This window comes from Rhinolophus hipposideros (genome assembly GCF_964194185.1).
Source record: "Rhinolophus hipposideros genome assembly, chromosome: 1".
NCBI lineage: Eukaryota > Metazoa > Chordata > Mammalia > Chiroptera > Rhinolophidae > Rhinolophus > Rhinolophus hipposideros.
Window position 1 is genome coordinate 84,664,898 of NC_138047.1, and position 26,113 is coordinate 84,691,010.

At 44.5% G+C, this 26,113-nt stretch overlaps 1 protein-coding gene across 5 annotated transcripts in view; it reads right to left on the minus strand.

Moving 5' to 3' along the window:
* Positions 1–10,835: 10,835 nt before the first annotated feature.
* TBC1D1 (TBC1 domain family member 1) overlaps positions 10,836–26,113 on the minus strand; it is a 201,610-nt gene continuing 186,332 nt past the window's right edge. For 4 of the 5 annotated variants that reach the window (XM_081057659.1, XM_081057658.1, XM_081057661.1 and 1 more), the window contains 3 exons: positions 23,560–23,729; positions 16,446–16,619; positions 10,836–12,750 (listed from right to left, as the gene is read on the minus strand). In XM_081057659.1, the coding sequence (XP_080913785.1) occupies positions 12,550–12,750; positions 16,446–16,619; positions 23,560–23,729 (545 nt within the window). In that variant the 3' untranslated portion in view covers positions 10,836–12,549. The remainder of the gene's footprint in view (positions 12,751–16,445; positions 16,620–23,559; positions 23,730–26,113) is intronic. The other variant, XR_013993874.1, reaches the window with a different exon arrangement.

Below are 26,113 nucleotides of genomic sequence, written 5' to 3' on the forward strand. Positions count from 1 at the left end.
CTTCCTTACATGTGAAACGCAGGCAGTAATTAAACCAACTGAGTGGGATGTTTGAGAACACTGAATGGACAGTAAGCGCTTTGGATAGTTCCACATCATTGACACCGCAGCTGTTACTAGTGGAACTGGTTGCCTAGATAAAAAAAAAGAAAAGCAATAATAAATACCTCTGTTGGCCACTGCCTGTAGCAATGACTTGCAGGACAAACGCAGGTCTCTCGCCTCCTGGAGGGCTGAAAGAAGGGCTTGGAGACAGGTCTTATCACAGCTTTCCAGTTCCTGCCCCTGCTGGGCCATGGCAGACCACAAGGCTGGCTGGAGCTAACAAGTCATCTGAAATCAGCAGCCGATAAAAGCTAGTTCCCATGCTACTGCCCTTGCTGCCCCAGCTCAGCTGATCTGCTGGTTAGTTAGTTTCTTCCAAAAGAGAAGCCGTGCTCTCTGATGAAATCCCCACCTCCTATCTCATCTCGGCCCCACTCCCTCCCCTTCAGAAATTTTCCTGACCCTCAGACCACACTGGAGATTCTTTCAGAGTTTCTAGAGTACTGCTGTCCTATGGAAATGTCATGCAAACCACACAGGTTATTTTAACTTTTCTAGAAGCCACGTAATACAAATAAACGTAAAAAAGAGACAGATGAAATTAATTTGAATATATTGTATTTAACCCAATGTATCAAAAATAGTATCGTTTCAAACTGTAATGAATATAAACATTAATAATGAGACATTTCACGTTTTCCTTTTCTACCGAGTATTCAAAATCTGGTACCGGTATGTAGTGTACACTTAATGGTAACAGCTCAATTCGCACTAGCTACATTTCAAGTGCTCAGTCCCCATGTGTGGCCGGTGACAACTGGATTGCACAGTCCTAGAGCATTTACTTGATTTGCCATTGAATTGTTACAGGGGGTAGGGGGCCTCCAGCTTGAGTCTTTATGCCATCTGCTTTGGGGTTCAGAAGCACGTAGGCATGCCCGGAGACGAGCCACTGTGCTATTGCAGGCCAATGTGAGGGGCCTGGCAAGAGAGGCTGCAATCTGTGATGGAGCTGGAGGCAGGACATCCAGACTCCCAGCATTGCCCTGTGTTCCTCTTTGGTCTTCTCCCAGTGGGTCCCCTGACGGTTAAGGTATTAGTCTTAGGGTGGGGATAGGTATTGGGCTCTGTATAAATAATACATAAATAAATAAAGCATAAAAAACCATTTGCCCCCAAAAGATCTGAAGGACACTGACATCTCTACTTCGAGCCCCCTCCCCGCCCCCATCAGAGGAGATTGTTTCTTCGCCTCCCTCCAAGCTCTCACAGCTGCACTGCAGCTTTCAGTCAGGACTAGGCTGTCATGCTTGAGGAAAAAACTGAGCTTTCTAGGGAAGGGATCTGATGGGGGAAGAAACAGAGATAAAAGAGAATGAAAGGGGAGAATCTTCGGACTACAAGCTGTAGGACCATTTGCAGGCTTTTCACACAAGTTCAGGAAACTGGAGAAGTTTCTTTGGCTTCCAAAGTGTCCAAAACATTTTTAGGTTTGTGGCCTTTGAAGGCTCAATGGGCCTCTGCATATGAGAAATAGTTTCCAAAGACATCACATGAAAAATATTTTCTTTCCGTGCTCTGAGGACCTGAGTTCAGTGAGGTCTGATCCTCCTAGGGAACGCAGAGGAAGGCACTCCCTGACTGGGGAGCTGCTTGTGGTAACAGCCACACTCCCCCCAAGTAAACCACAGGATTATGATCCCTGCCTCATGCAGAACATGCTAGAACCTTCTGGAAAACCTAGGAAGGGGCCAAGATGGGACTTGGTGCCTACCAGTCCTGAAGCCATGACCCATGGTTTCCCACAAGTCCCCACCCTGTTGGGGCCGCTGTTTCTGGCACCGCCCTGGAGGCTTCCCAGGCCTCGAGTTGGCCTAGCTTTTGGAGGCATTCTCTCCTTTCTGTTGACTGCCCATAGTGGAGACTGCCGAGCTAGTCCCTGGGAGGATTTAGAATCTAGGGAGTCAGAAAAATCACCCATGCTCTAGAGGAATGTATGGGGACAGTCTGAACAAAATGACCTCTTTAGGCCAACCTAGCTTACAGGCAGCCCTTCCCTTCCAGATGTACCAGTTGCCCCTGAACTGAACTAGTAGGCAAAAACGGGCATCCCCTGATTTTGTCTGAGCTACGCTTATGTCCATCCAAAAAAGACCACATGGATACCTGTCTCAAAAACTTAATTTCCCAGAGAAATTGCTACAGAACACTCTCTTGAAAAATCATTTGCTTTCCTGTTATCACCATAAAAATCTCAAAAATTAAAATGCTGAGGAAATGAGGTTCTACTGGTAACTAGCCTTTTCTGGTTAACAGGAAACTATTTTTATTTTAACCAGTGATGCTGAAAATCTCTGTCTCATGGACCAGTGCTTGGCCTGTTTTAATCCTACAAAGACCTGCAGGGCACTGTGAATCCAGATGACATGGGGTTTGGGTGTAGAATACAGAAGCCACTGAGTCAGACCTGATTCCAGACCTGCTGCTGGCTACTGGCATTTTGTTCCTGTTAGCTTTTAACCAGACCCTTTAGATGAGCTCATTTTGTTGTACCCTTTCCCTACAATCTAAGCATAGAAATTCAATTGGAGGGCTCAAGTTCTACTTGAGAGGTGGCTTTAGTTGGAACAAAATGATTTTGGCTCACTTCTAGCGCCTGACCACATTTTGACTATGGGATGACTTTAGCATTCATTTGGCAAGGGCACTTCCATTTGGCTCCCTATGAAGTCACAGACATTCTAGTTATTTCTGCAGTGTGCGATGGCCTGGTTTATTTATAAGACCCATGCATCCAAGCTGAGCTGCTCTGTGTCTGGAGCCACTTACATTATCACTGTTATGAAATGTTTATTTTCTTAGATCAACTTGAGCTGATAAGGCAGTTTTGAGCCATTAAGAATCTTGTAAGTCACGATGATTTAGATAGGGAATGATTTTTCTGGTGGGGGCTAAATCAGATGCATCGATGCCTCTCCCTAGATTGGGCTAGTATATTAAATAGGTGTGGCCATCGAATGTCCCTTTGAGAAATGGTGTTGCCTAGTTCAGAAGTTTTGCTGCCCGCCCCCTTTGCTTGCTCTGGATCACACCCCTGCTGGGATGTGCAGCCCCAGGGACCTGGGGAGACCAGGCTACTTCCTAGAGGCAGAGGCACCAGTGACAAATGTCCCAGGGCCACACTAGGCACCAGAAGCCCCAAGAAAATATTCCAAATTAGTGAGGGTTGAACAAAAGCATGGACTTCAAACATAAGGACAAGGCCATTTGAAGGGCAATCTGGCGGTGTCTGTCAAAAATAGAACACGCACTTTTTCACTTGTTCAGCAAATATTTGAGCGCCTTTTCTGTGCTAGGACCTGTTCTGGGATATAACAGTGAAGAAGACAAGCTGTGCCCTCACAAATCCTGCTTTCCCGTGACAGGGACAAATAGAGAAGCAAAAAAATATGCATTGGAGCATCTGAGTGACATGGACAGAGACAGCAGGGTCGGGGGAGAAAGAGTAAAGGGGCAGCTGAGGCGGGGGTGCCTGGTAGACAGGTGTCAGGGCAGGCCTCTCTCGGGGTAACATTTGAGCTGAGACCAGGACGAGGTGAGAGAACAAACCGAATGACTATCTGGGAGAGGAGCTTCCAAAGCAGAAGGACCAGCGAACACAGAGGCCCTGCGATTGGAATGTGCTGGCCTGCGGAAGAGTGGAGACTCTGAGTCTGGAGAATAGCAAGTGAGGAGGACAGGTAGAAAGCGAGGTGAGAGGGAGGGTAGGGATGGGGTGCAGATCGTGCAGCGCCTTTTCGCAGAGACAGCAAACTCTCCCCAGGACTCGTTCTCTGCCTCCTTTTAGTAACAAAATCCCTGCTATCTTTGCAGGCTCATGGCTTCTCTGCTGGAGACCACACCCTCCAGGCTCTTAGGCATCTGGGTGTGGCTACATCATGGAGTTCTTGCCAACGGGATGTGAATGGAAATGATTTCTGCTACGTCCACGACTTCTTGGTTGGTTCTCATAGCCTGGGCACTGTTCCTCTCTCCCGTGTATTCCTCCCTACTGCCGGAATCAAGCCTTGGTGCTGGTCAGCCCACCTTGTCCATGCCGGCAAGGGAAGGCCCCAGGAAAAGGTTAGTCAAGTGTGGGCCTTGGACCTGCCTGGAAATTTGTAGAAATGAAAATCTTGGGGCCCTACTCCAGACCTCCTGAATTAGAAACTGGGGGTGGGGGTGGGGGGAGGCCCAGCGATCAGAGTTTTTCAAACCCTCCAGGGGATTCTGATGCACTCAGGTTTCAAAACCACTGCCCCCAAAGCAGGGTTTGTCTCTTTGGGTTAATAATTCTTCTTTGTGGGGGGCTCTTCTGCATACTGTAGGATATTTATCAGCATCTCTGTTGTCTGCCCACTAAAACACAGTAGTGCACGTTCTGCACCCCCCAGTTTTTACAACCCAAAATGTTTCCACAAACACACACATACATATTTCCTGTAACACACATATCGATTTTTTGAAGAAGAGATAAGAAACTAATAAGCGTGATAACCCACGGGCAGTATTTGAACGACTTTGCTTTTATTTCATATGTTTCTGCTGTGTGTTCAAGTTTTTACCGTGTGTATGTAACATAAAAATCATGGGAAAACATACTTTAGAAAGAACACATATTGAAAAGGTGAAAACTAGGTTTCTTTACTATAATTCTGACACCAACTCGTGTGTTTTTTTTCCCACACCACCACACGATTCTCGGGCACCAGCTGGATATCCCATCTGAATTCTGACACTATCTAGTGGTCTTACTGGTTTAAACTGTTAAATCAACCCAATTGAACTGTCTTTCAGTCCATGTAACTAACTTATTTAAGCTTTAATAAGCTTTAAATAAGCTTTCACCTATTTAAGCTATTGTCAAACGTTTTGCTGACATCGAGGTATGTCTTTTTACAGCTTCCCAGCTTATTACACTTTAAAAAATATAAAATTATATTGGCCTGACATGACATTGTTTTAGGGAATCATACTAATTTTAAAAATCACCTTTTAACTGTTTACAATCCGTTGAGGAATTTTGCCTGGGGTTGAGTTCAAGCTCACAGAATCAGACTTATTTACTTTATATAATCATAAGGTAATGATAGCTAGCATTTACTGTTTATTAACTTTGTCTCAGCTATAGCATTCTTCCTAAATATTCGCACAACAATCATATGAAATAGCTGTTATTTCTCTTTTACACATGAGGACTCGGGATTAGATTCCAGCTCACTCGAGCTTGTGCTTTAACCTCTAGATGTTGCTTCTGTTTATATTCTCCAGGCTCCCTCTTGTTCTTCAAATATTTTACAGTGACTTACAAGGATGGCAATGATATGAGAAAGCATGAACTAACTGGAGTAAAGTAAGACTGGAAAGGGTCAAAATGAGTCATGGGTCAGAACAAAATGCTTGTGTATTTGCTAATTGAAGAGTCACCAGTTTGGCTTTGAATGTTCTGGAAATATAAAGTCAAAATATGATCACATGTTCAGTTGCACAGTGGACATTAGGTTTAACACAAATGTTGCTCAGGAGAAGTATTTGAGAAGGCTTGTGGCTTCTTAAAGAAGGCACTGAGGATTGATTCAAGGACCATCCACAAAGAACGTCTTCGTGGTTGATGCAAATAAGAGTTTCATAGTGCTCAGTGAGCCATCATTTACACCATTACTTCCTCCCTTATTAAGGAAAAAAGCAAACTGGGAATTTTGTCTAGCTTTATAATTTTTCGAAGAGTTGTGCATTCCCATTTCTAGTACTTTCCTTCATTCCAAAAACTCATTCCAAAAGAATACTAACAGCAATCAAGCTGTTCTTTGCTTCAATTTTCTCAGTACCCTGGAATGTAATTTGAGCAGTTAGGATTTACTTTTGGAGAGTTTCATGATGTCTCTTGACTCACCTTCCTTTGTGGACTCTCATGCCGTGAAATCACACCTAACTTTAAAGAATGTCTTCCCAACACCTTGTTTCCCGTCATCACAGGATGCAGTAGATATGGCTGTGGCCACAGGCTGTCTGTCAGATCCGCCTGTGAGGCTAAAACAAACTGAAATAACAAGGTCACTCCCTGTCAGATGCCCATCATAATGTTCATGTCACCAACTCATTCCTCTTAATGTCACTTGAAACAATCAGTGGATGAGGCCAATCATTTATCATCTGTACTTATGGGACTATATAGCAATGAGAGTTTTATCTTGAAAAACATTGGTATTTTCTTGCCATCTGAAAAAGACATCATATTAGGTGGGTTGAAGTTTTTGAAAATGTATCTCTTGGCCAAGATTTAAGGTTAGGATAGAAGTATGGATCCTTTGGAAAGTACTCTTCCATCTTCTAACACTGAGCTGCCAAGTGTACTCTCCCCCAACTCCTCCTTGGCTGATTCCTTTTCTTACCCTTTGTATCTCGTCTTGAATATCAACCCCTCAATTACGCCTTCTCCGTCTGCTCTAGGCAGGCAGTCTCGCCCATGATTTTTGTTTACTTATTTCAATTACCTATCTCCCCTGCTGGATAGAAGCTCAATGATGGCAGATGCTTAGCTTGTAGTCCCAGGACCTAGATCAGGGCTTAGCTCTGGTAGGAGGCACCATAACCATTCGCTGGAAAGAGTGAAAACAGGTAAGCAGGTGATACGTCACTGACTGCAGAGTTGAGGCTGAGTGGCAGGCGGGAAGGTAGGTCCATTTCTACACAGTGGGAAGACAGTGGGGGCTATCGTTGTATTAAGAGTGATCACAGAAGCATGTGGGGGAAGAGAGGACTCCTGAGTGGAAAAGCACATTTTATCCTTTCTAATAACCAAGCCATTTAGATGATTTGAGCTTATAAAATTTAGACGTAAAGTTAATTACCAGGTACTTCAATGGAAGAAAGATGGAACATGCCATCCTTGGTAGAACGTACAGGAAGCATGGAGTTGGGCAGAACTTTGATATCATTTCATGGCCCCCATCAAACTTGCCTCTACATCCCTCAGGTGCTACCTCTGCAGATTCCCCAAGAGGGCAGCTCAGGATGTCATCCTGCTGGGTGCTGAGGACCAAAGCCAAAGTTGAACAGTAATCAACGAGTCAGCTTTTCCAAAAGTTGGAAGAAGTGAGAAACCCAGTTAGAGGTGTAGAAAGAAGAAATGTCCAGAACAGGAAGGTGACACCCAGGATTGGTCAACATAGACCCAAATATGGAATAAGACAAAAACAAGGGCAGGAAGATGGAGCCAGAGAGTGAGGAAAAGCAGACGAATCTTACTGGGAGAAAGAATGTGACAGAGCCATTTCCCGTTCCCCCTGTTAGACTGTCTAGGGCGTCTCAGTGGTTCTGAGTAAAGGGCAGTGCAGGAATGAAGGGCAGTGAGTCACAGCTGCTATTTTTGACGCATACAGTGTTCAGGTCCTCTCCACTCTGCTCAGCCCAGCACCTTGCCGGGCCCAAGACCTCCAGGCTCCTGAGGGACTGCAGGCAAGGGGCTTGTGGCAAGACAACACGTCAGCAACAGGCACACAAGCGGGAGAGCTGGCAGTCACACAGTGAAGGAAGACCGTACTCCACCCTGACTGCTGAGGAGAGAGGGCTCCAGAAGAGAGGGCCCAAAACAAGACTGCTGAGAAAGTGCTATGGAAAGGGCTCCTCAGCAAAGGATGTTTGGAAGTGTTTCCATTGTTTAGGTCACCTCTTGGCCAAAACATCCATGTGAGCATGTTACTCAATCTTGGAAATGCTTTTCTTACTTGTTCAAAACTTTCCAAATGAAAAGTTTGAGTGCTTTATAAGTCTTTGGTTTACAAATTTAAACCTGTAACATATTTTGATTACTTTGCAATCGTCTGCCATCAGAGAAGAGGGAAATTTTCGAGACAGATTTCAACAAAAACCTTTGCATAATTGGTGAATCAAAGTGAATTAATGAGCATCATGACTTCATGTGACTGGCAGTGCCCCTTCTCCAGTTACTAGATTTCCAAAGCCACCTTTTCCAGCTATGACAGTGCATTAAAAGCAACCATCATCCTAGGCTGAACTTGGAAACTGACATGCAAATTACTGTATCCTAAAACAATACTTAAAATGAAATGTTCATTGTTCTTAAAAACACAGGATATCAACTTTTTTTTATCAATAACTTTAAACATTTTACCTCATTTAAAAATTTCTATTCTGTAATAAAATTTAGTCATGTATGAAATTTAAAATAAACTACACACAGTGGTGTAAATTCAAACACTTTGCTAATAAGGCTTTACAACAACATGGTTGGTTATTCAGTTTAGAGATATGAAGGCAGGTATCTATGAAGCCTAAGTACTAAAATGTTCTTTTCATTTTTTGATTAGTTTCAAACTGTCCAGATAAGACTGTGGCTGCTCCATATCAAACTCTTACCTTTTCCTTATCATTCTAATCATTTCTACAAATGGCAGCAAAGAACTTTACATAATAGAAGCTTTCCCTTTTATAAAACCAAAAGCAATTCTGGGTTGATTTTTTTTTTCTAAAAATATTACAATGCAAGGGTTTTCAAAAGTCTAAAGGTGAAAAAGAAATGGCTGTCAACAAACATTGTAGGGGTGGCCAGATGGCTCAGTTGGTTAGAGTACGGGCTCTCACCAACAAGGTTGCCAGTTCAATTCCCACATGGGATGGTGGGCTGCGCCCCCTGCAACTAAGACTGAAAACGGCGACTGGACTTGGAGCTGAGCTGCGCCCTCCACAACTAGATTGAAGGACAACGGCCTTGTAACTGACGGGCCCTGGAGAAACACACTGTTCCCCAACTGAAAAAAATTTTTTTTAAATAACAAACACTGTACCCCATCAATCCAGACCCTGTTGCAGCAGCACTGCTCTGCCTATGAGTCTGCACGTGGGGCGAGGCTGGAGAGCCCCCAGGTTTAACTTATGATAAATTAATGCCCCTGGAAACGTCACATTTCTGGAGGGAACCTGATCTGGGCTCCTTACTGTACAGATCCCCCCCTTGTGAAAATGAGACAGGCCTTTCCTTGCTTTGAATCTTGATGTTATCAGAAATGATTCTCAAAACTCCCAGCAATTAGAGCTGGATAAGTGTTGACTGTTAAGCAGTCAGACTTGGAATTTACTCTGATCCTGTAGCCAACAATTAGGTGACTTTGAACCTCTCTTCACCTCAGCTTTTTCCACTATAAAATGAGGTGGGACGTGTTTTTCTAGTATGAAGTAGAAGGTTCCCTCCAGTTTTCACAGTCCAAGATTACGGAGCCATTCCAAACCCTAAGGCAGAGTTTTAACACCATGTGGCCTGTAAACGATCTTACTACACAGAAAATTTCTGGATTTTAATTTGTAGAACTTTGGTAACACTTGACTGAGGGCAGCAGGTGAAGGGTGGGGTGTTAAGACCTGGTGCCAGCAACGATCTGTTGCAGTTCTTAGTCTCCCATGTGGCACCATCAGTGCTTCTCAAAGTCCAAGTCAATGTGAATGTGAGCTGCACGGATCACTAGACATATATATTTAGATGGAGGGCCTCTATAAAACGACTCCCGCCTGCATGCTATCATTCAAATCAGGCAGGTTTTAACTGTGGTCGTTTTGTACTGCTGAGTTTAGTCAGAACTACCTTTCCCAGCGCTCCCTTCCCTGGGTGATTGTATATTGAAATTGACTCAAAGATGCGCTTGTGTGAGATTTGGAAAGCGAAAGTGAAGAAGGGCTATTTTTCTCTGGAGGTCATCAGTCAAATATGGCGTCCAGCAGACACAGAGGTGCCTATCCTCTTTCTTGTCTGCTCTACCTCCATCTCTTTCTCAAGTGTTGACCTTGAGTGTTGACCTACGGTGGCCCTAGGCCCACCATGAGGCACCTGGCTGTAAAAGCAAAGAAGTGGCCACTACATGGCAGGAAGAGCTTCCCACAGAGCTCCCTGCAGACAACCCTTCCTACGCACATTTCAGCACTGTTTTGCTTCTCAGATGGACTAGCTCATTCGCACACTTCAATTTGCACACCTTCTGCAAATTCACTTTTCAGCTTCTCACACAGTTGTGTTGGGTCTAATTCCTGTAACGAATTCTATATCCCATAGCAATCAGAGCTCCTCTTCTCCCTATTCATCACCAAACCAAACACACAAATCCCCAGACATGGTTCTATCTCCATGTAAGTCTTAAGAGGACCCCAAGTGGAGTGTTCGGCAAAGAAGACATTTTTATACATGTTCTCTAAGCAACAGTGTGCTTCCTGCAGGCTCAATGCCTTACATCTGAAAAGACAAATGGTATCGCGAGAAAGACAACCTTGAAGTGCACACACACGAGTACATCTGGGGAAAAATAGAACACAAAATTTACTTGGTTTAAAAATTTGCCTCTGCGTGCCCTCACGCAGTGATACAAGTCGGTTCTGTGCATTTTTCTTTCCCTGGCCACGTCCCTGGCTCAGACTCGGTCTGAGACACATGCTTACATAAACAGTCCCCCGTGCCCAGTGCAATGTCACAGCAGCACTCGCTGGCACACACCACTGACAGAGCTGGTCTCATTAGTGCTACTGCTCACCCCCCAAGGAGAGATGCTATCACATAACAAGCACGTGGGTAGCGATACTACAAACACAGGAGGCCCACACTTCGAATGGTTTCACTGATGCTGAGGTAATAGTCGCACTTTGACCCGTAGGTGTTCATGAGGTATTCCTTCACTCCTGGGCTGAAAAGCAAAAGTCCTGATAATAAAAAAACAAATAAAATGAAAAAAAAAAAAAACACCATAAAAGAGTGCACATGAATTGTTTTATTGCTTTCTTGTTTCTTATTTAATGCAGAGTCAATGTTTTTGAGGAATGGTCATAAGATGTCCACATTTCAACATTATTAAACATTCAAACAGTAAAATATGTGGAAAGAAGCCCTCAAATGTGAACTCCTCTAAGTTATATCTGGTGGGAGTGACAACCTGGAAGAAAGGCTGCTGGGCTTGTAATCCTGGTTTGTGAAGAGAACTGCTATCCTCGGACAGGGGAACGGGAGTCCCAGTGTCAACCACGTGTTCAGGCCCTGGGGCAGCATGTTTGTCTCCCTTCAAAATGTCTGGGAAGGTTTATAATGACTCCAACTATGAAAATCCTTCCTTTCATCTCAGGCTTAAAAGAGAGGCCGACCACTGAGAAAGTCAAAAGAAACTTCTTTGGAATAGAAGTGGTTACAGCGATAAAGTAAAGACCAGAAATGATTCTGCTTTCAAGGAAGTGACATATGCCTACCCAGCTCCTCTCTACTCCTTCCTTTGTAAGAAAACCACCCATTCTGAGAGCACATGTTAGAGGCCCTACATAGTGACCAGATGAAACCAGAGCCACCGTGAACGGCTTTTTGCTTGTTGAAGGCACAGAGTCCTCATCATCCTGAGTGTATGTTTGTGTGTGTGTGTGGGGGGGCGGGGGGGCGGGATGGGGGCAGGCAGGGGGCAGTGCACGTCACTGCATTGTGAGTTATGTTTAAAACACACGTCCTACCGCCAAAACACTGATCTCAGCTGCCATACATTTAATTGCAATTTTAGGCTGATCTTTTTTGAAAGTCCCAGAATCTCTGGCACCCTTAAAATTCTGATGTGGCCTGCTACTTCTGCAAGGAATCAGATTCCCAATGGGTAGAGGCTTAAAGGGACACGCAGATGTAGTCCATCATACAACAGGCAAAAATGCATACATGACTCTAGAACATGGATATGAAACACCACAAATAAATAAATATCTCGGACTCCACCACTGCAAGGAGCATGCTAGCAATGCTAGTAATGCTAGCAATACCTTAAAAACGGTGATTTTCCCATAAAACATTTATCTACAATGATTTTGATCAATACTGAAGGGCTAAGCGAAAACAAATGTATGAAAATACTATGTTTTTAAGAAAGAAATGTCACTAAAGACCAAGGACAGTGATCAAATTCAAGCTGTTAAATTTAAATAGGTCACTTTTGATCTTTCCTAATGGTTATTTTGGCCTTCCATAACAAAAGTAGGTGATGCTGAGGGTGCAGTCACACCAATCCTCCTTGGAAAAAAGATGGACCCACATCTTTGCCAGAAGAATCATTGCGAGCCCTTCCAGCTTTCGCAATTCCACAGTATTATGAATGCTCCTTACAGACACAGTGATACCGAAAAAGGAAACATAAAGGTGCATTTATTCATGTCCATGCCGTCTAAGTCTACTGATTACAGTAATTAGAACCAGAGAAGGGACCAACTGGAACCTAAACAACAACAAAAACAATGGGACATTCGCCCCCCTGAATTGCAAGTTTTAGTTCAGAAGAATCTGCCTGCTGGCAAGCAAGTTTCCTCCCTGAGCAGCGTGCTTCACGCTTCGTTCTTCCCCTCCTGCATCTTCTGTCCCGCTCAGTTAAGGCCCGGACAGTATCAGGACGGTGTTACGATGTCTCCCCCAGAGCCATGCCTGGCGAGGTGCTGTGCCCTGCGCTGTCAGTCGCCCGTGGGCTGGGGCAGTGTGAGGTCAGGCCGTGGCGCGCCCAGCTCTGCAGTCCGCCTCTGAAGCTCCTCCAGCGTCTGCAGCAGCGCTGACCTCTCCAGCTCTAAGGCCAGGGCCGCCTGCTTCAGCTTGCTTTCACTGGTCAGAAGCTTCTCAACTGTGGCTTCGAGGCTTTGGATCCTGCCATTTGCCACCTGGAGAATAAAAGAAAAGATGAGACTGCAACTGCCCAGTGACAACACGGGGATCTACTGTACGCTCTGCTGTCATATTTTGGGGACAACGTGGAGTCCTATTTTGGCAGAGAGGAGTCTACTGTTTACTGTCAGTGCATCTGGCCATCCAGGAAGACTGTATTTACCAGGTTCTCTTGCAGGCAGGCCAGGCACTCCTGTGTCCTCCAGCATTTTCCTCCCCTGCAGTAGCTACTTTGGAAGCCACTCTTTGAGATGGTGGCATCCCAATGCAGAAGGAGCCCGAGCGCTGAGCCACCCACTCCAGGGACTGCAGCTCTGACAGAACCGAAGGACGCTTCATGGAGAAGAGGAGGAGCTTTGGCGACGAAGACTTCTATTGTGCTAAGCCACTGAGCGCCGGGGCTCTATTACAGCAGCACAGCCGGCCTGTTCTGACTACTACATGTATTTACAAGTGCAAACTGATTTCAGACTGACAGTCAAAATGGAATCCGAACAGGCCCGAGTAGTAGCATAATGCGCTCTAATCTGAAATTCTCTTTTACTTTCCTTATAGTAACAAGATATCACTATGTCGAGAAACATGGGCCTTTTCCCTGGAACACGGGTGGAGAGCTGGGAAGAGCCGGGCATTCTGGCAAGAGGCTCGCGCGCGGTCTCTCAAACGGGTCACCACCACGGAGCAAAGCAGTGTCCTCATGTACTCCTGGTCTACATGCTCGGCACAAAATTAATGTCAGGCAGGTAGAACTTCCAGGTGCTCTTCTCTGACGGGCTCAGGAAGGCTTCCTAGGCAATGGGTGAGCTGGCTCCGGTGAAGCTGAGGGGTTTCTGGAGAAAACCACAGAAACCCCGACCTTCACGTTGCTGTCCCTGAGGCCGTCTGGCCTGTGCCTCAGCGCACAGCTACACTGTGTGCTGCTCAGGTGACTGGGTCACGAAGGGACTGCTTCAGCTCGTTAATCCTGTCCAACCCTCTACACGTCCCCATTTATTTTAGGTGGGGAAAAATGGTACATGTACTTTTTTTTCCTCATTTTCAAAACAGGGAAAAGTGTTTTGAACAAGATAATACTTGTGCCAGGCAGACGACTCCTGACTCAAAGTCTAGCTCTGGCGGTGCTACTGGGACACTCAAAATGGAAGGAGAAAAGGACTGAAATTCTAAGTTGTCAGCTGACCAGGCAGGGGCGGCAACGCTGGGTGTGTGTCTATCTCCCGGCACTCCTTTCCCATCCTCAGCCCTACCTACGGTCGAGGCCTGCGTCAGGCACCACCTCGTCCCTAGCAGAAGTCCCCCGGCATTCTGCGGCGTACCCCGCAGCTCGGTAGTCAGCTGCTGTGCACGGTCATTTACTGTTCTGCGTGAACATCGGGTCTCCTCAACGAGACTGAAGCTCTTTCGTGGAAAAGAGCACATCTCATCCTGCACATGGGTCCGGCCTCCCGCAGCACCTAACTCATGGGCGCCATCGACGCCTTGTAGTTGATTGTTATGAAAAATGCACGCCCGCTATGATTTGGTACCATCCGACATGTCTATGCCATCGTCTTATGTACACGACTGGACAAAACAGGCAACGGTTTGATCTCAGGTGCTAGACAACGTTCTTGAGCATTTAACAAGAAAATAAATGGGACTTCAGAACAAAGCTAGAGAACAGGTCAATTGTGATACTTTGGGAAAGAATAAATGTTTGAAAATTAAGCATTGCATTGGACACCTATCCTTGGACTCTGAAAACTGTTTAAAAAAAAGGTGAGAGTCCCCGGAACTTACACAGTCTGGCTGAAAGACAGTAAATCCGTGTGACTTGTAGAGGGTAACGAGAAAACTATACCAGCCCCCACAGATGGATACTACACAGTCCTACTGCGACTCTGTGAGAGCAGCAGGGTCTTATGGGTGTTGGATGCCCTGGCACCCAGCCCAGCAAAGCAGCAGTAAAGGCTGCTGGGCTGGCACAAGCTGTCGTTCTGAATGTGCCTCCAGACGTGGGGAGCCACTTGGTGAAGAGAAGGACAGTTCCAAGGAGAATATCTGTTATTACTGTAACCACCTGATGCCTTTCTTGAGGAATGTAGGTATGGGAGCAGCTTTTCACAACTCCCTCTCTTCACAAAAAGGAACAGTATCACAGAAGCAGCATAAAATTACTCTCCATCCTTTCTCTCTCTCTCTCTCTCTCACACACACACACACACACACCTGGGCAGTAGCCCAATAAAATGAACCTTTTTTTTAGGTTCATTTTATTGCCTATCTTAACAAGCCAAGAGCTTCAAATGCAAGTCTGAGCTTTGTTAGAAATGTTTCCATCCTGTTATATTTCAGGGAACTACTGTTTGTTTGGAAGTCATTTAAAATTACCACCTACACTGCAGACCTTTCAGGCCAAATAAGGCTCTTTACCCCTGGCACCTTCCCTTCAGATTGCAGCACAGACGTCCTGGAGAGATTGTACACAGATATATTATTAGTTAGGACATCTCAACTTTGAGGGGGAAAAGCAGCTTAATTTCTAAATGTGATAAGTAGTTAGGACTGGGTAGGGAAAGCATTTTTCTTTGTTCCTCTACAATAAATATCTGCTCCCATCTATGGGACAAATCCCTGCTGGGAGCAAAGCACTGCAGAGAAGGGTTGATTTATTAGGCTCTCAAATGCTGGCCTTCTCCTATCATCGCCAAGCTTACATCTGCAAAGCAGCGACTTCTATGGAGCAAAATAAGAGGCTCACATCAGGACGGAAAGCCTATTCTAAGGTCAGCCCGACACCACCATAAAATACATACTTCGGGGAAAAATGTGTATTTTTCTCTGCAGAAACTCAAACCAAATTCTTTCAAACACCCCACAAACAATTCCTTACCACTGACAGCATTACCACCTGTTTGTGATTGTTAAAAAAGGAGATGGCAGGGTTCCTTTACTCCCTCTGATTGGCATAGGAGTTGTGCTATGCACTTCGGCATTCTTGTCCTTGTCACACAAATGAGGGGATCAGGACAGACGTCAGCAGTCTGCCCAGGATGGCAGCGTGACTGGGGACAACACCACACCCGGGAAAAGCAGGTCTCGGATTATGCCTCTGGGTTTGCTCCACGTCACCCGTTTGTGTGCAGGGTCTGCGTTTGCCTTTCTACAGCATGCCCTCATCCACACTTGTCCATGTTAAAATGTAAGCTTCCAGAGTGGAGGGCTGTGACCTTCATTAATCAGACCTTTGCATTTGGGCCAAGGGCTCAGGTCTCGTGATCACATGCTCTGGTAGGTTTTGGTGTCACTTTCCTCCCTTAACATCCCTCCAAGGACCACGCTGGTTTCGCTCACGGCAGCTCGAGCCTTTGATTCTCTCATCATGACTCAAAGCACAATCGCTGCCATTCAGCGAATAGCACCATGGCATGCTGAACGCAAGTTCATCTCCGGGCCTGTTTCCTAAAGGGCTGAGTGCAGAAACAGCCTCCCAGCAAGCTCCAGGACTGTCTGACCCCAGCAAAGGACAATCTGTCTGCTCCCTAATAAAAAGGCTCAATTCTCCTGGGATACCTTTGATCCCAGCTATAAACAGACCGGGGAAAGAAAGGTCCTACGGTCATGGGAAAAGCCAGCCTGCCAGTGCCTTTGGAGGGTTAATGAACTACCACACGCTCGGGGCTCAGGAAGCTGCGTCGTGAATAAGCTCTACCTGCAGCTGTTCGAGGAGGTCGAGGTTCTGTTTGCGTAAGCTGCTGTTGGTTTTCTCTAATCTGTCCATTCTTTGGTTGTCACTGAGTGGAGAGGAATCGATGAGCTCTTCTTGAAGCACGTGGTACTCCACCTCATAAGCTTGTAGCTGTTTAGAGATATCCATCTCAAACACCTGTTAAATACAGGCAAGTCATCAGGCACTGAAAATGAGAAAAATCACACACACACACACAGGCATGCATGCACGCACACACGCGACCGTGTCCACGAGTACCCACTAAACACTCTGTGCCTGGTATGTAAGTGATAATCCAGGAAAATTCTGCACGAAGAAGGTAGTAATTTTACTTAGGAAGAAAGACTGTAGAAAGGATTTAGACATAAACCTAAGATAACAGTAAATGTGGGTCTCTTTTCCAAAAGCCAAAACCTTATTTTTAAAAAAGGCTTACAAAAACTTATTTTTAGTTCTTATTTCAGAACTTATTTCCTTTTACTCTGAAAATTCTATTAGGTTAGATACATTAATTGTCGGTCAAAGGGAGGAAACAAAACAAAACAAAAGAATCATAGCCCCATGTGCCCAGTCACCCAGTCAAAGTTTAATTATAGTTCAGTTGGGTTTTCAGAGTTACAAGAACGGCTAAGTAATGGAACTGTTTACTAAAAACCCCTTCTCTGCACACAAGACATGCAGAAAAGAGCCAAAACCCAAATGTCACCCACACAGATGAGTGAATACGAAACAATGCCTGAGCTGCCTTCCTTCCCATAATAGTAACAGTGATGAAAAAACCACCCGTGTGAAAAACAACCCCAAGTGCACAAGGGAGTGAGTTGTTCATGCCTGTACTTTCTCTTGGTGAGTGAGCTTGATGGAAGCAGGGCTGAAGAGGGGGTCAGAGGGCAAAGGCTGCCGCCCCGGGCCTCTCCCTTCTTTCTCATTGTTTGTGTGGGATCGCCCCACGGGGCTGTGCCTCCCCACACCAGGAGTGAAGCCCCAACATGAATCTGTGGGATCTGAGAATTCAGTCACCGTATAAAAATAGCCTGCATGATCAGAACACACATTTAGAGAATGAAGTTAGACTTTACAAGAGCAGAAACTGACTCTTCACTGCATTTCCTTAAGAAAGGCCAACAGAGTTAAAATCAATGAAAAACTCACTTCCCCTCATGACAGCGTTAGCATTCAAACATGGGTGAATCCTAGCTTCCCTGAAATCAATTTTCAAAAACCATGTTTACTTTCTCATCATTCCCAACAATCTTATTTTCTCTTTCTTCAGATTAATTTCTCCGCTTCCTGGTTTTCAATTTAATTCAATGGATAATACTAACGAGGCACCAGTCGTCCGATGACGAAAAATTAATACACATTGTATTTGTGGCATGTGTGTGAGCAGTTTACTGGATGGACCTGATTCTCTGTTGTCCCTCAGAGTTGTCAGCAGAGATTATCATCTCTATTTTTAGTCGAGGAAACTAACTCAGAGGCTTTGAGTCAGACTCAAGTCGGGGCTCCACTGGCAACTCCCTGAATGACCTTCAGCAAGTTCCTTGACCTCTCCCAGGATCATGGCTGCCACCATGGGAGTGAAACCACCTCCTTCCCAGCATCGCAGTGGGAATTACACAAGACAACGCATGGAAGTTCCCAGCATGTGCCTGGCAAGTTGAGTAGGCACTCGCATAGCTAAGAGCTCGCTTAGCTCTGCTTCCACACACTTGTCGTGAAACCCTAACATTCAACCTCGTGCTTCGGCAAAATTACAAAGGATGCCACATCATGGAACTTCTGAATAGCTCAAACGGAGTGAAAACCACCAACATAAAAACTGAGACTGCCGTGGCATTGGTGTATAGTTATAAATACAGTGCAGAATAAATGTCATACATACAGTTACTTCTTTTTCTTCCACCAATATTTATTTTTGAAGGAGCTCCTAACCTGGAAAACCTGGGAACAAAACCTCTGGCTTTTTATACAGATTGATAATCTGCTAAGGTTAGTGGCTTTCAACTGTGCCTAAATGTGTACACTCTTTCAGGCCCCCATGAATCCCTAGGAACCATTCTGGGTCATAATCATTTTTGCCTAATTGCATCATTATCTCCTGGCAGTGCAAACATTTAGAGCCCTCAATTCTGCAGCTATGCCCCAGTCCTCAAAGAATTCTTTTTCAAATTGCTACATATTCTTTATAACCATAATTATAAATGGCTTCATGGGATTCTACCAAGTTGAAATATCATGACCATGTGAATCCATTCATTGAGTGTTGCATACCCAGTCACTCGCACGTTTTCGTTGTTGTAAATGACAACTCTAAACACCCTTGTACATATGGCTTTTCCCATATTTTGGATTATTTCCTAAGGAAACATTCCAAGAAATAGGATTACGGAGTCAAAGGGTATGAATGTTTTATTGGCTTGTGATACATGTTGCCAAATTGCTTCCCACATGGAATTATCGATGTACAATGCCATTAGCAACATATGAATGTGCCAGATACAGTATACCCTTGGCACTGTGTACTGGTGTTAAAAATTTTTGCTTGGTCAATCTAGTAGGTAAAGCATTATATGTTATTTAAATTTAAATAACGCATGAAACTAATATTTTCCCGGATACTTGTTTACTATTAATAGATGGATCTCCTCTTTAGTGAACTGTCTGTTTACGTTCTTGGCTCACGTGCTGTTGGAGACTCAGTGTTTCTCCTCGCAGCCTGTGGACACTGTATACTGAAGCCATTAAGCCTGATGCCTGCTGAACTAGCCACGTACTTTCCACCGTCCCCGCCCCCAGATGCTGGCCCGCGTCAGTGGTACACAGAAGGCTGGAGAGTGGAGCAGTCTGCCCAGGTATCGGCAATAAGGGGGCACAGAGTCTGCAGGGAATTTAAAAACAATAATAAACCCAACGAAAAGTTGGTCTGCTTTTTATTATTACCACATGCGAGCAATTCTAACCAATGCCAGTGGTAAAATAAAACACCCCTCCCGCCATACTCCACCCTCTTGGTCCATCACTGATGATTGGCCTTTTAAAAAAGTATTCATTTTCAACAGTGCAAACTGCCCAAGCAGCCAGGGCTCCTCCTAAGGGCAGAAGAGGCAGCCTCGCCACTGATTTTGGGGAGCGAGAGTGCCTTCTGAACAAAAGAACCTTGTTAAGATGCTGGTTTCCATTCTATAAGCTCAGCTAGTACAGAGAACTGCCTCCTGTGTTGACAATGAAGCTGCCCATAGTGGAGCTTTTCAAATGTTCCCCTATGTGTGAATCCCTTGGAGATCTTGTTAAAATGCAGATTCTGACTCAGCAGGTCTGGGGTGGGGCCCTAGATTGTGCATTTCCTGCGGCTTCCTATGTAGTACAGTGACGACCACACTTTGAACAGAGCCCAAAGGATGCTGAAAATAGGCTCTTTGCTCTGTTTCCCAAAGCCCGCAGCCCCCTAACTCTGTTTCCTTCCTTACACTGAACCGAGGCTGCACAAGCAGAGGGCACTCACTGTGACAATATAAACCTGACCTCCTCTTAGTTTCTGTTTATTTCCTGGGTTTCCCCCCTTCTTGGGTCGGAGGAGTTTCATGGCTTATACTCACCGGACAGTTAAGTTACACTGAGGAAGTCCACAGAGCCTTCAGAGATCGTCTGCCCTGGACTCTCAACTCTGACATGCCCCTCCGTGGCTGCTCCCTGCCTGTCTATACTGAGCCAGAGTTCCAGAGCCCCGTCCTCAGCTATTCCCCCACCCCCCCAATCCTGGATGCAGATTGTGTCCCAGTTGCTCAAGCTGAAACCATCTACAGGGAGTACATTTAATGAAATGGAGCCATGGTGTGGGGACAGAGCCCCAGAGAGCAGTTTCCAGGCTCTCAGCCTCACGTGGAAAGGTGCTGGCTCGGTTATTAGGTGGCCATCAAAAGGTGACCAGATGGCCATCTGCTGTGGTTGGGTGGCCATCATCTGTACTGGTTAGCCATTAGCCACTAATATAACTTCCGTGGCTATGGGGTTGGTTGGTTGGCAGAGAAGGGGACAACGGATTGCACACCGTGTGGCTCCTGCTTCCTATGTCTCCAACCCTGCTGCCAGTGAGAATATAGTATGACTCCCCTATCTATGGCTCGGTTGGTGTTCCTTTTTGTCCTCACCATGTCCTGCGTTCTGGTGTGGGGAGTGGGAGCTGAGACCCTGCATGACACGTGGCTACCACAGACTCCGCCCACCCATACACAGGGCAATATACTCAGTCAGGGACATCTATCACTTCTACTCTGTGGATCTCCAAGGTTCCAGCCCCGGAGCCCTCGAAGACTGCAGAGAATCACACTGCACCTCAGGCCTCCATTCTGAGTAGGACTTGAGACCCTACTGGAGGGGAGAGGGCAGTGAGAGGGGCAGAAAGCTTGACACACAGCACTCACGTCAAGTTCTGGCAGGAAAAATGGGCAAAGACCCACTGTCATTTAATCTGTTTCCTGTGAAGACGTTTGGCAGAATAAAAATGTGGGTCCCAAAATGTAGATTTTTGTCTTCCCTACACCATTACTCCTTAGTTTCCAACCATCCCACAAGCACACACACACAAATCAAAAAAGAAAAAAAGAAAAACAAAAGCTGAATGTGTCAGGCATCTAGAATTTCTATTTTCTCACTCCCATGCCTTTGCAGATGCTGTAATCACGAGTCAGCAAACTACAGTCTGTGGACTGAATCTGCCCCACTGCATGTTGTTGTAAATAAAGTTTTATTGCAACACAGGCACTTCATTCCTATACACACTGTCTATGGCTGCTTCCACGCTGCAAAGGCAGCAGAGACCTTATGGCTACAAAGCCGAAACTACCACTGGGCCCTCTGCAGAAAACGTGTGCCGACCCCCGGCTTGCCGCATTCTTTTTGGCCCAGCTTAACTGTATTCCCTCAATTTTCAACCGTCAGCACTCACTCCACCAGCCTGGCTCCCATAAGCCCTCACAAAAGCACCACAGTAGCACACTTGTAATTACTGGATTACATGCTTCTTTTCTTCATAGGATGGGCTTTCGTGTCAGAGAGACACGTTACCTTCTTGGCTCTGCCACGTTATACAGGGTGTGGTGCATGTTAGTCTTTCCATGCCTGGTTTCCCCAACTATAGAAATGGGGATTATAATACACGTTCCAGAGTTGTTAAGAAGTTAGTAGAAAAGGATGCCAAGTGCAAAAACAGTTGCCTGACACAAATCAGATGCACACATACAAAACGGTTCTCTCTCCAAGCCGTGTCCATGGCCATTCTTCTAACATTTAAAGAGTATCCAATACAATACTTTTAGTAAGTATCTATTACAGAAAAGGGGAGGAAAACGGGATTTTTTGTTTTGTTTGTTTGGAGCTCAATATCCAGGAGGTAAATTGAACGTCAGTTGAGGCTGCCTGCCTTCGAGCCAGGAGCAAAGGCAGGGAACTCCCTGGGCACAGACTTTGGTTTAGGTAATCACAGCTCCGTGTTTGCCCCAGGAGCCTTAAAATGTAAGTATTTGCAATGAAAGCTCTGAATTCTGAACAAAACACCAGCATTTAAAGAATCACAAAGGTGAAGAATTCAGTATTAAAATACAAGTAAAATATAGAAAAACTTTGTAATTAAAGGACACCCACAGGCACATGGGGGTACTGAGTAACTGCTAAAGCACTTTGAGGCCAGAGGACCTGAGTTTGAGACCCTCCCTTTTCACTTTGCAGCAGAGTGATTGTGGGCCAGTTAATTAACCACTGTGAGCCCTGGGTTCCTCAGGGGTTAAAACCACCTCTCCTCTCAGGGGTGCGCTCATGATTAAATGAGATCATGTGTATTTATAGATTCACACAGAACCTGGCAAAAGTAAGGTCTCAACAAGCCAAAGTTATTCACATCGAGAGAAACGTGCCAGGGAAGTAAAATACAGAGAGGCAAAGCTACAGTGAACTGAAGATGAATGTGCAGAGTGGAGACCTGCTCTCCTACAGGCGTATGAGACGTGCAGAGGTCCCAAGTGACAGTTGGCATGATGCCCTCCCTAGCTCCAGGCCATCTTGCTTCTTTTCCTGAGCTTCCCAACTAAGGAGGGGCAGCAAAGGAAATCACAAAAGCTGCATCTGGGTGCAATCCCCTGGAATCACTGGATTTCTCTTGGATTCACAGAAACCCTCAGAATAAGGATTTTTAAAAAATAGCTTTATTTCACTATTTGTTTTTAGAAAACGGTTCTATGCTGTCATTGTATTTGGAACACGTGAGGTTAAGTTCTAGGCTTAGGAAACGTCTGACTGCTGACTCTACAGTGCCCGATGCAGACTCTCTTCCAGAGCACTCTCAGTCATCTGACCTCTGGACAATTCCAAGGGTGACCCCACCCTCTGCCAAGCAGCCCAGTCCTTCACAGTCAGCAATCATTAATGGGAGATTCTTCCTTGCACAGAATCAGAAGCTGCTCCCACTCCTAACCCAAATCATTTAACAACTGGTCTAGTTATAATTACTGGCTCAATTCAGCCCTCACCCCTACCATTTCGGAGAGTAATGATTCTACTTATAGCCAGAAACCAAAGGTGCTGAAACCACAGCTGGGGAAATGACTTCTATTAATACACACACACACACACACACACACACACACACACCCCACAAACTTACAGAATACATACGCTCTATCATAACTTTGCTATCAGTTATTTTTAGAAAATTCCAAATACCACTCAGCAGAAAAATCAAAGCACATATTTTACAAAAGCCTACATTGAATAAGTGTATGTATTCCAAAAAAACTCTCAACTAGGAGTGAAGCCTCTTAATTATAAGAAACAATGGATAATCTGTGCTGGTTATCACACCTAAACACTGCCACCGAGTGTCCACGTGGCATTTCACCATTACACACACACTCAGACATGCATTTAATCTCTGAACACATTTGTGATGTGCCTCCTATCTGCCAGGCATCATGTAAGATGCTGCCCAAAATATAAAGTGGTAGAAAATAGGTTCTGCTCAAAAACAAACAAACAAATCAAAATTGAGCTTTTATGTATCCAGGATCACTTTACCTTTTGGAAGGTTTAGACTGAATCATACCTGATTGATGGTCTTTTCCATTTGCACCAAGCCCAGGTTGGGTAGTGTGTTTTTTATAAAGTCAACTATAGTTTCTAGGTTTTCATGCTGCAGAATCAAGGGCTTATGGCTTCCCAACAGACTTAAAGCCACTTTAAATATGACCTCTGTTCCCTGAAGAAAGATCATATCTGGGAAAACACAGAAATGCTGAAAGTTAAACCAGACCAGCTTCTGATGAAATACCATTCTGTCTCTTTTCCACATATCACAGAGCAGGACAGAGGGAAACATGACCCTGAATTGCAAACTTTATTTTCTTTTTAAGAGTCTGATATTTCAGATAGGGTTGTCAAGACAATATTACAAATAATAAAATATAGATAAACATACTAAGATTTTGCCACAGGTTCATAGAAATCCTTTTTTCCTCTCCAAAAATATATTAAATTCAAACATGCTTCAAAAGTTAAATTGAGAAAAAGAAAACTTGTTATTAGTCCATTTTCCCAGAAATGTTCTAGATTTTAAGAGTTACTAAGACACAGTAACTCTTAAACTTTATTCAGTTTTTATGAGTAAAACTGAAAGATTTTTAGATATACAGCATCAGATATACAGCATTTAGATATACACTTAGTAAAACAGCAAAAGGTAAAGTAAAAACAAAAAGCTTCTGTTTTCTCTATTTTGAAATATGGATTAAAAGATCTCTAAAAACTAAAATGTCTGATCAATTGCGAAAGTACATTATTAAATGCAAGTATACTGAATTTTAGCTTAATAATGGAGTAAAAAAAAAAAAATCTTCCCCAGAGGAATTCAAAAGAACTTTGCCAGAGTTATTTTGTAGTTCTTGCCATATTTTTTATGTTAGCAATCCCCACATTGATTGTACACAGTGAGAGGGAGCGAAGTGGCTGAGGCAACGGGGTGAGCAGCCAGCCCAGCCCTGGCTCCCCGTTGCTCACAGAGCTGAAGCCACTCCAGAAAGAATCAAATTGTCTTGGTGACAGATGATCTGGGGCACAGCCCTAGTAACTAACTGTTGGGTGACTACATTAAGGCAAGTTACCTAACACCCGGAATAGTAATATAAGAAGAGAGATAACTTTAAAGATGAGAGCATAAATCTAATTAGAGGCAACTGCCAATATTCCTTTCTCTCCCTCTCTCTCTGTTTTGGCTGCAGGATAATCGGAAGAGACAAAGAAGTTGTAAATTTCATCAAGTCCAGGAAGACAAAAGCAGGTGAAAAGAAGAATCCCCAGCATTGTGCCTCTCTCGGTGGTTTAGTGTGATGACATGTAAAAGCCATTAAGAAACAGGAAAACAAGGCTGACTGCTTCTCTGCAAATGGGAAAGGTGTCCAAGCCAAAGTAGTTTGTGGATGGCGAACATGAAAGACCTAGGCGCCCAGTGGCAGGGTTAGGCCTGGAAGCCTAACGGTGGGATTGGACTTGCTGTATGGGTGAGATCGGCCGACCTCAGAGCTCAGCACCACCGTTTCCACAAACATCACAACTGCTCGTGGTTCAGAGGGACCCCAAGGAGCCAGAACCGTCCGATGGCTGCCTCCCTCTTCGCTTTGGCTGGGAAGTTAAGTTAGAGGACTGGTCGTATCTTTGAAAGCTAAGCTTCTTAGAGGAAGTATTATGTGTATCAAGGCAGTGCTATAGAAGAATATTCCTGTGAAACGTCTGCTTTATAAAATATGCAGTCTACCCCTGTAATTCACCGCTGCAGAAAACAAAAAAGACCTAAAATAGCACTAAGAGAGCACTAAGATAGCACTATAACTAAGATTTTTTTAAACAGAGAAGACATTTCTAAAAACAAAACAAAGTAAGTATAAATACTGTGGTTTAGACGCTAAGACTTCCTTTCAGTATCTGGATACTTATAGCTGAACAAAAAACTAATGGCATCTATCATAATAAATATCAAGACATTTTGGGCAGAGTTCTCGGGAATGGGCTTCACCACTAGACCAATGACTTACTATAGCTCAGTTTCTTGGTCTCTGGGGGACAGGTACCTTAGACTTAGATATAGTACCACATCTAAGGCAATTAAATAATTACTGGGGAACTTTCATGAGCATAATCAAATATGCAGTCCACATCGGCAGTTTCCTAAGGTTAACAATGGGTTTTCCAAGTTTTACTCCTTCAAGATCTTGGTTTTTATAACAAATCTAGTTAGTACAGTGCTTCCTATGATTTCAAACTCAAAGACTTTTTTGGATTATATGAAGAAAACAAAAGCAAGTTTGGAGAGGTGTTTCTTTTTAACTCTATTGGTATATTAAAAACAAAATATAACTATGGATATGTTTATTTTATTGGATTTAACAGTTTGTATTTAATGTAATAAAGAAGAAATATTCTTTCTTAATGCTATTCTCATTCTCAACACCTTAAGAGCACTCTTCCCTGCTGAGAAGTTTCTCTAATTTAAGCGTTCACTGGGCATTTAATACACGCCAGGCATTGTATTGGGCGTTTTGGAGTCAGCTATGAACAAAGAACAATGTACAGACAATGTACAGACTAACAACCATGGGTTTGGTAGA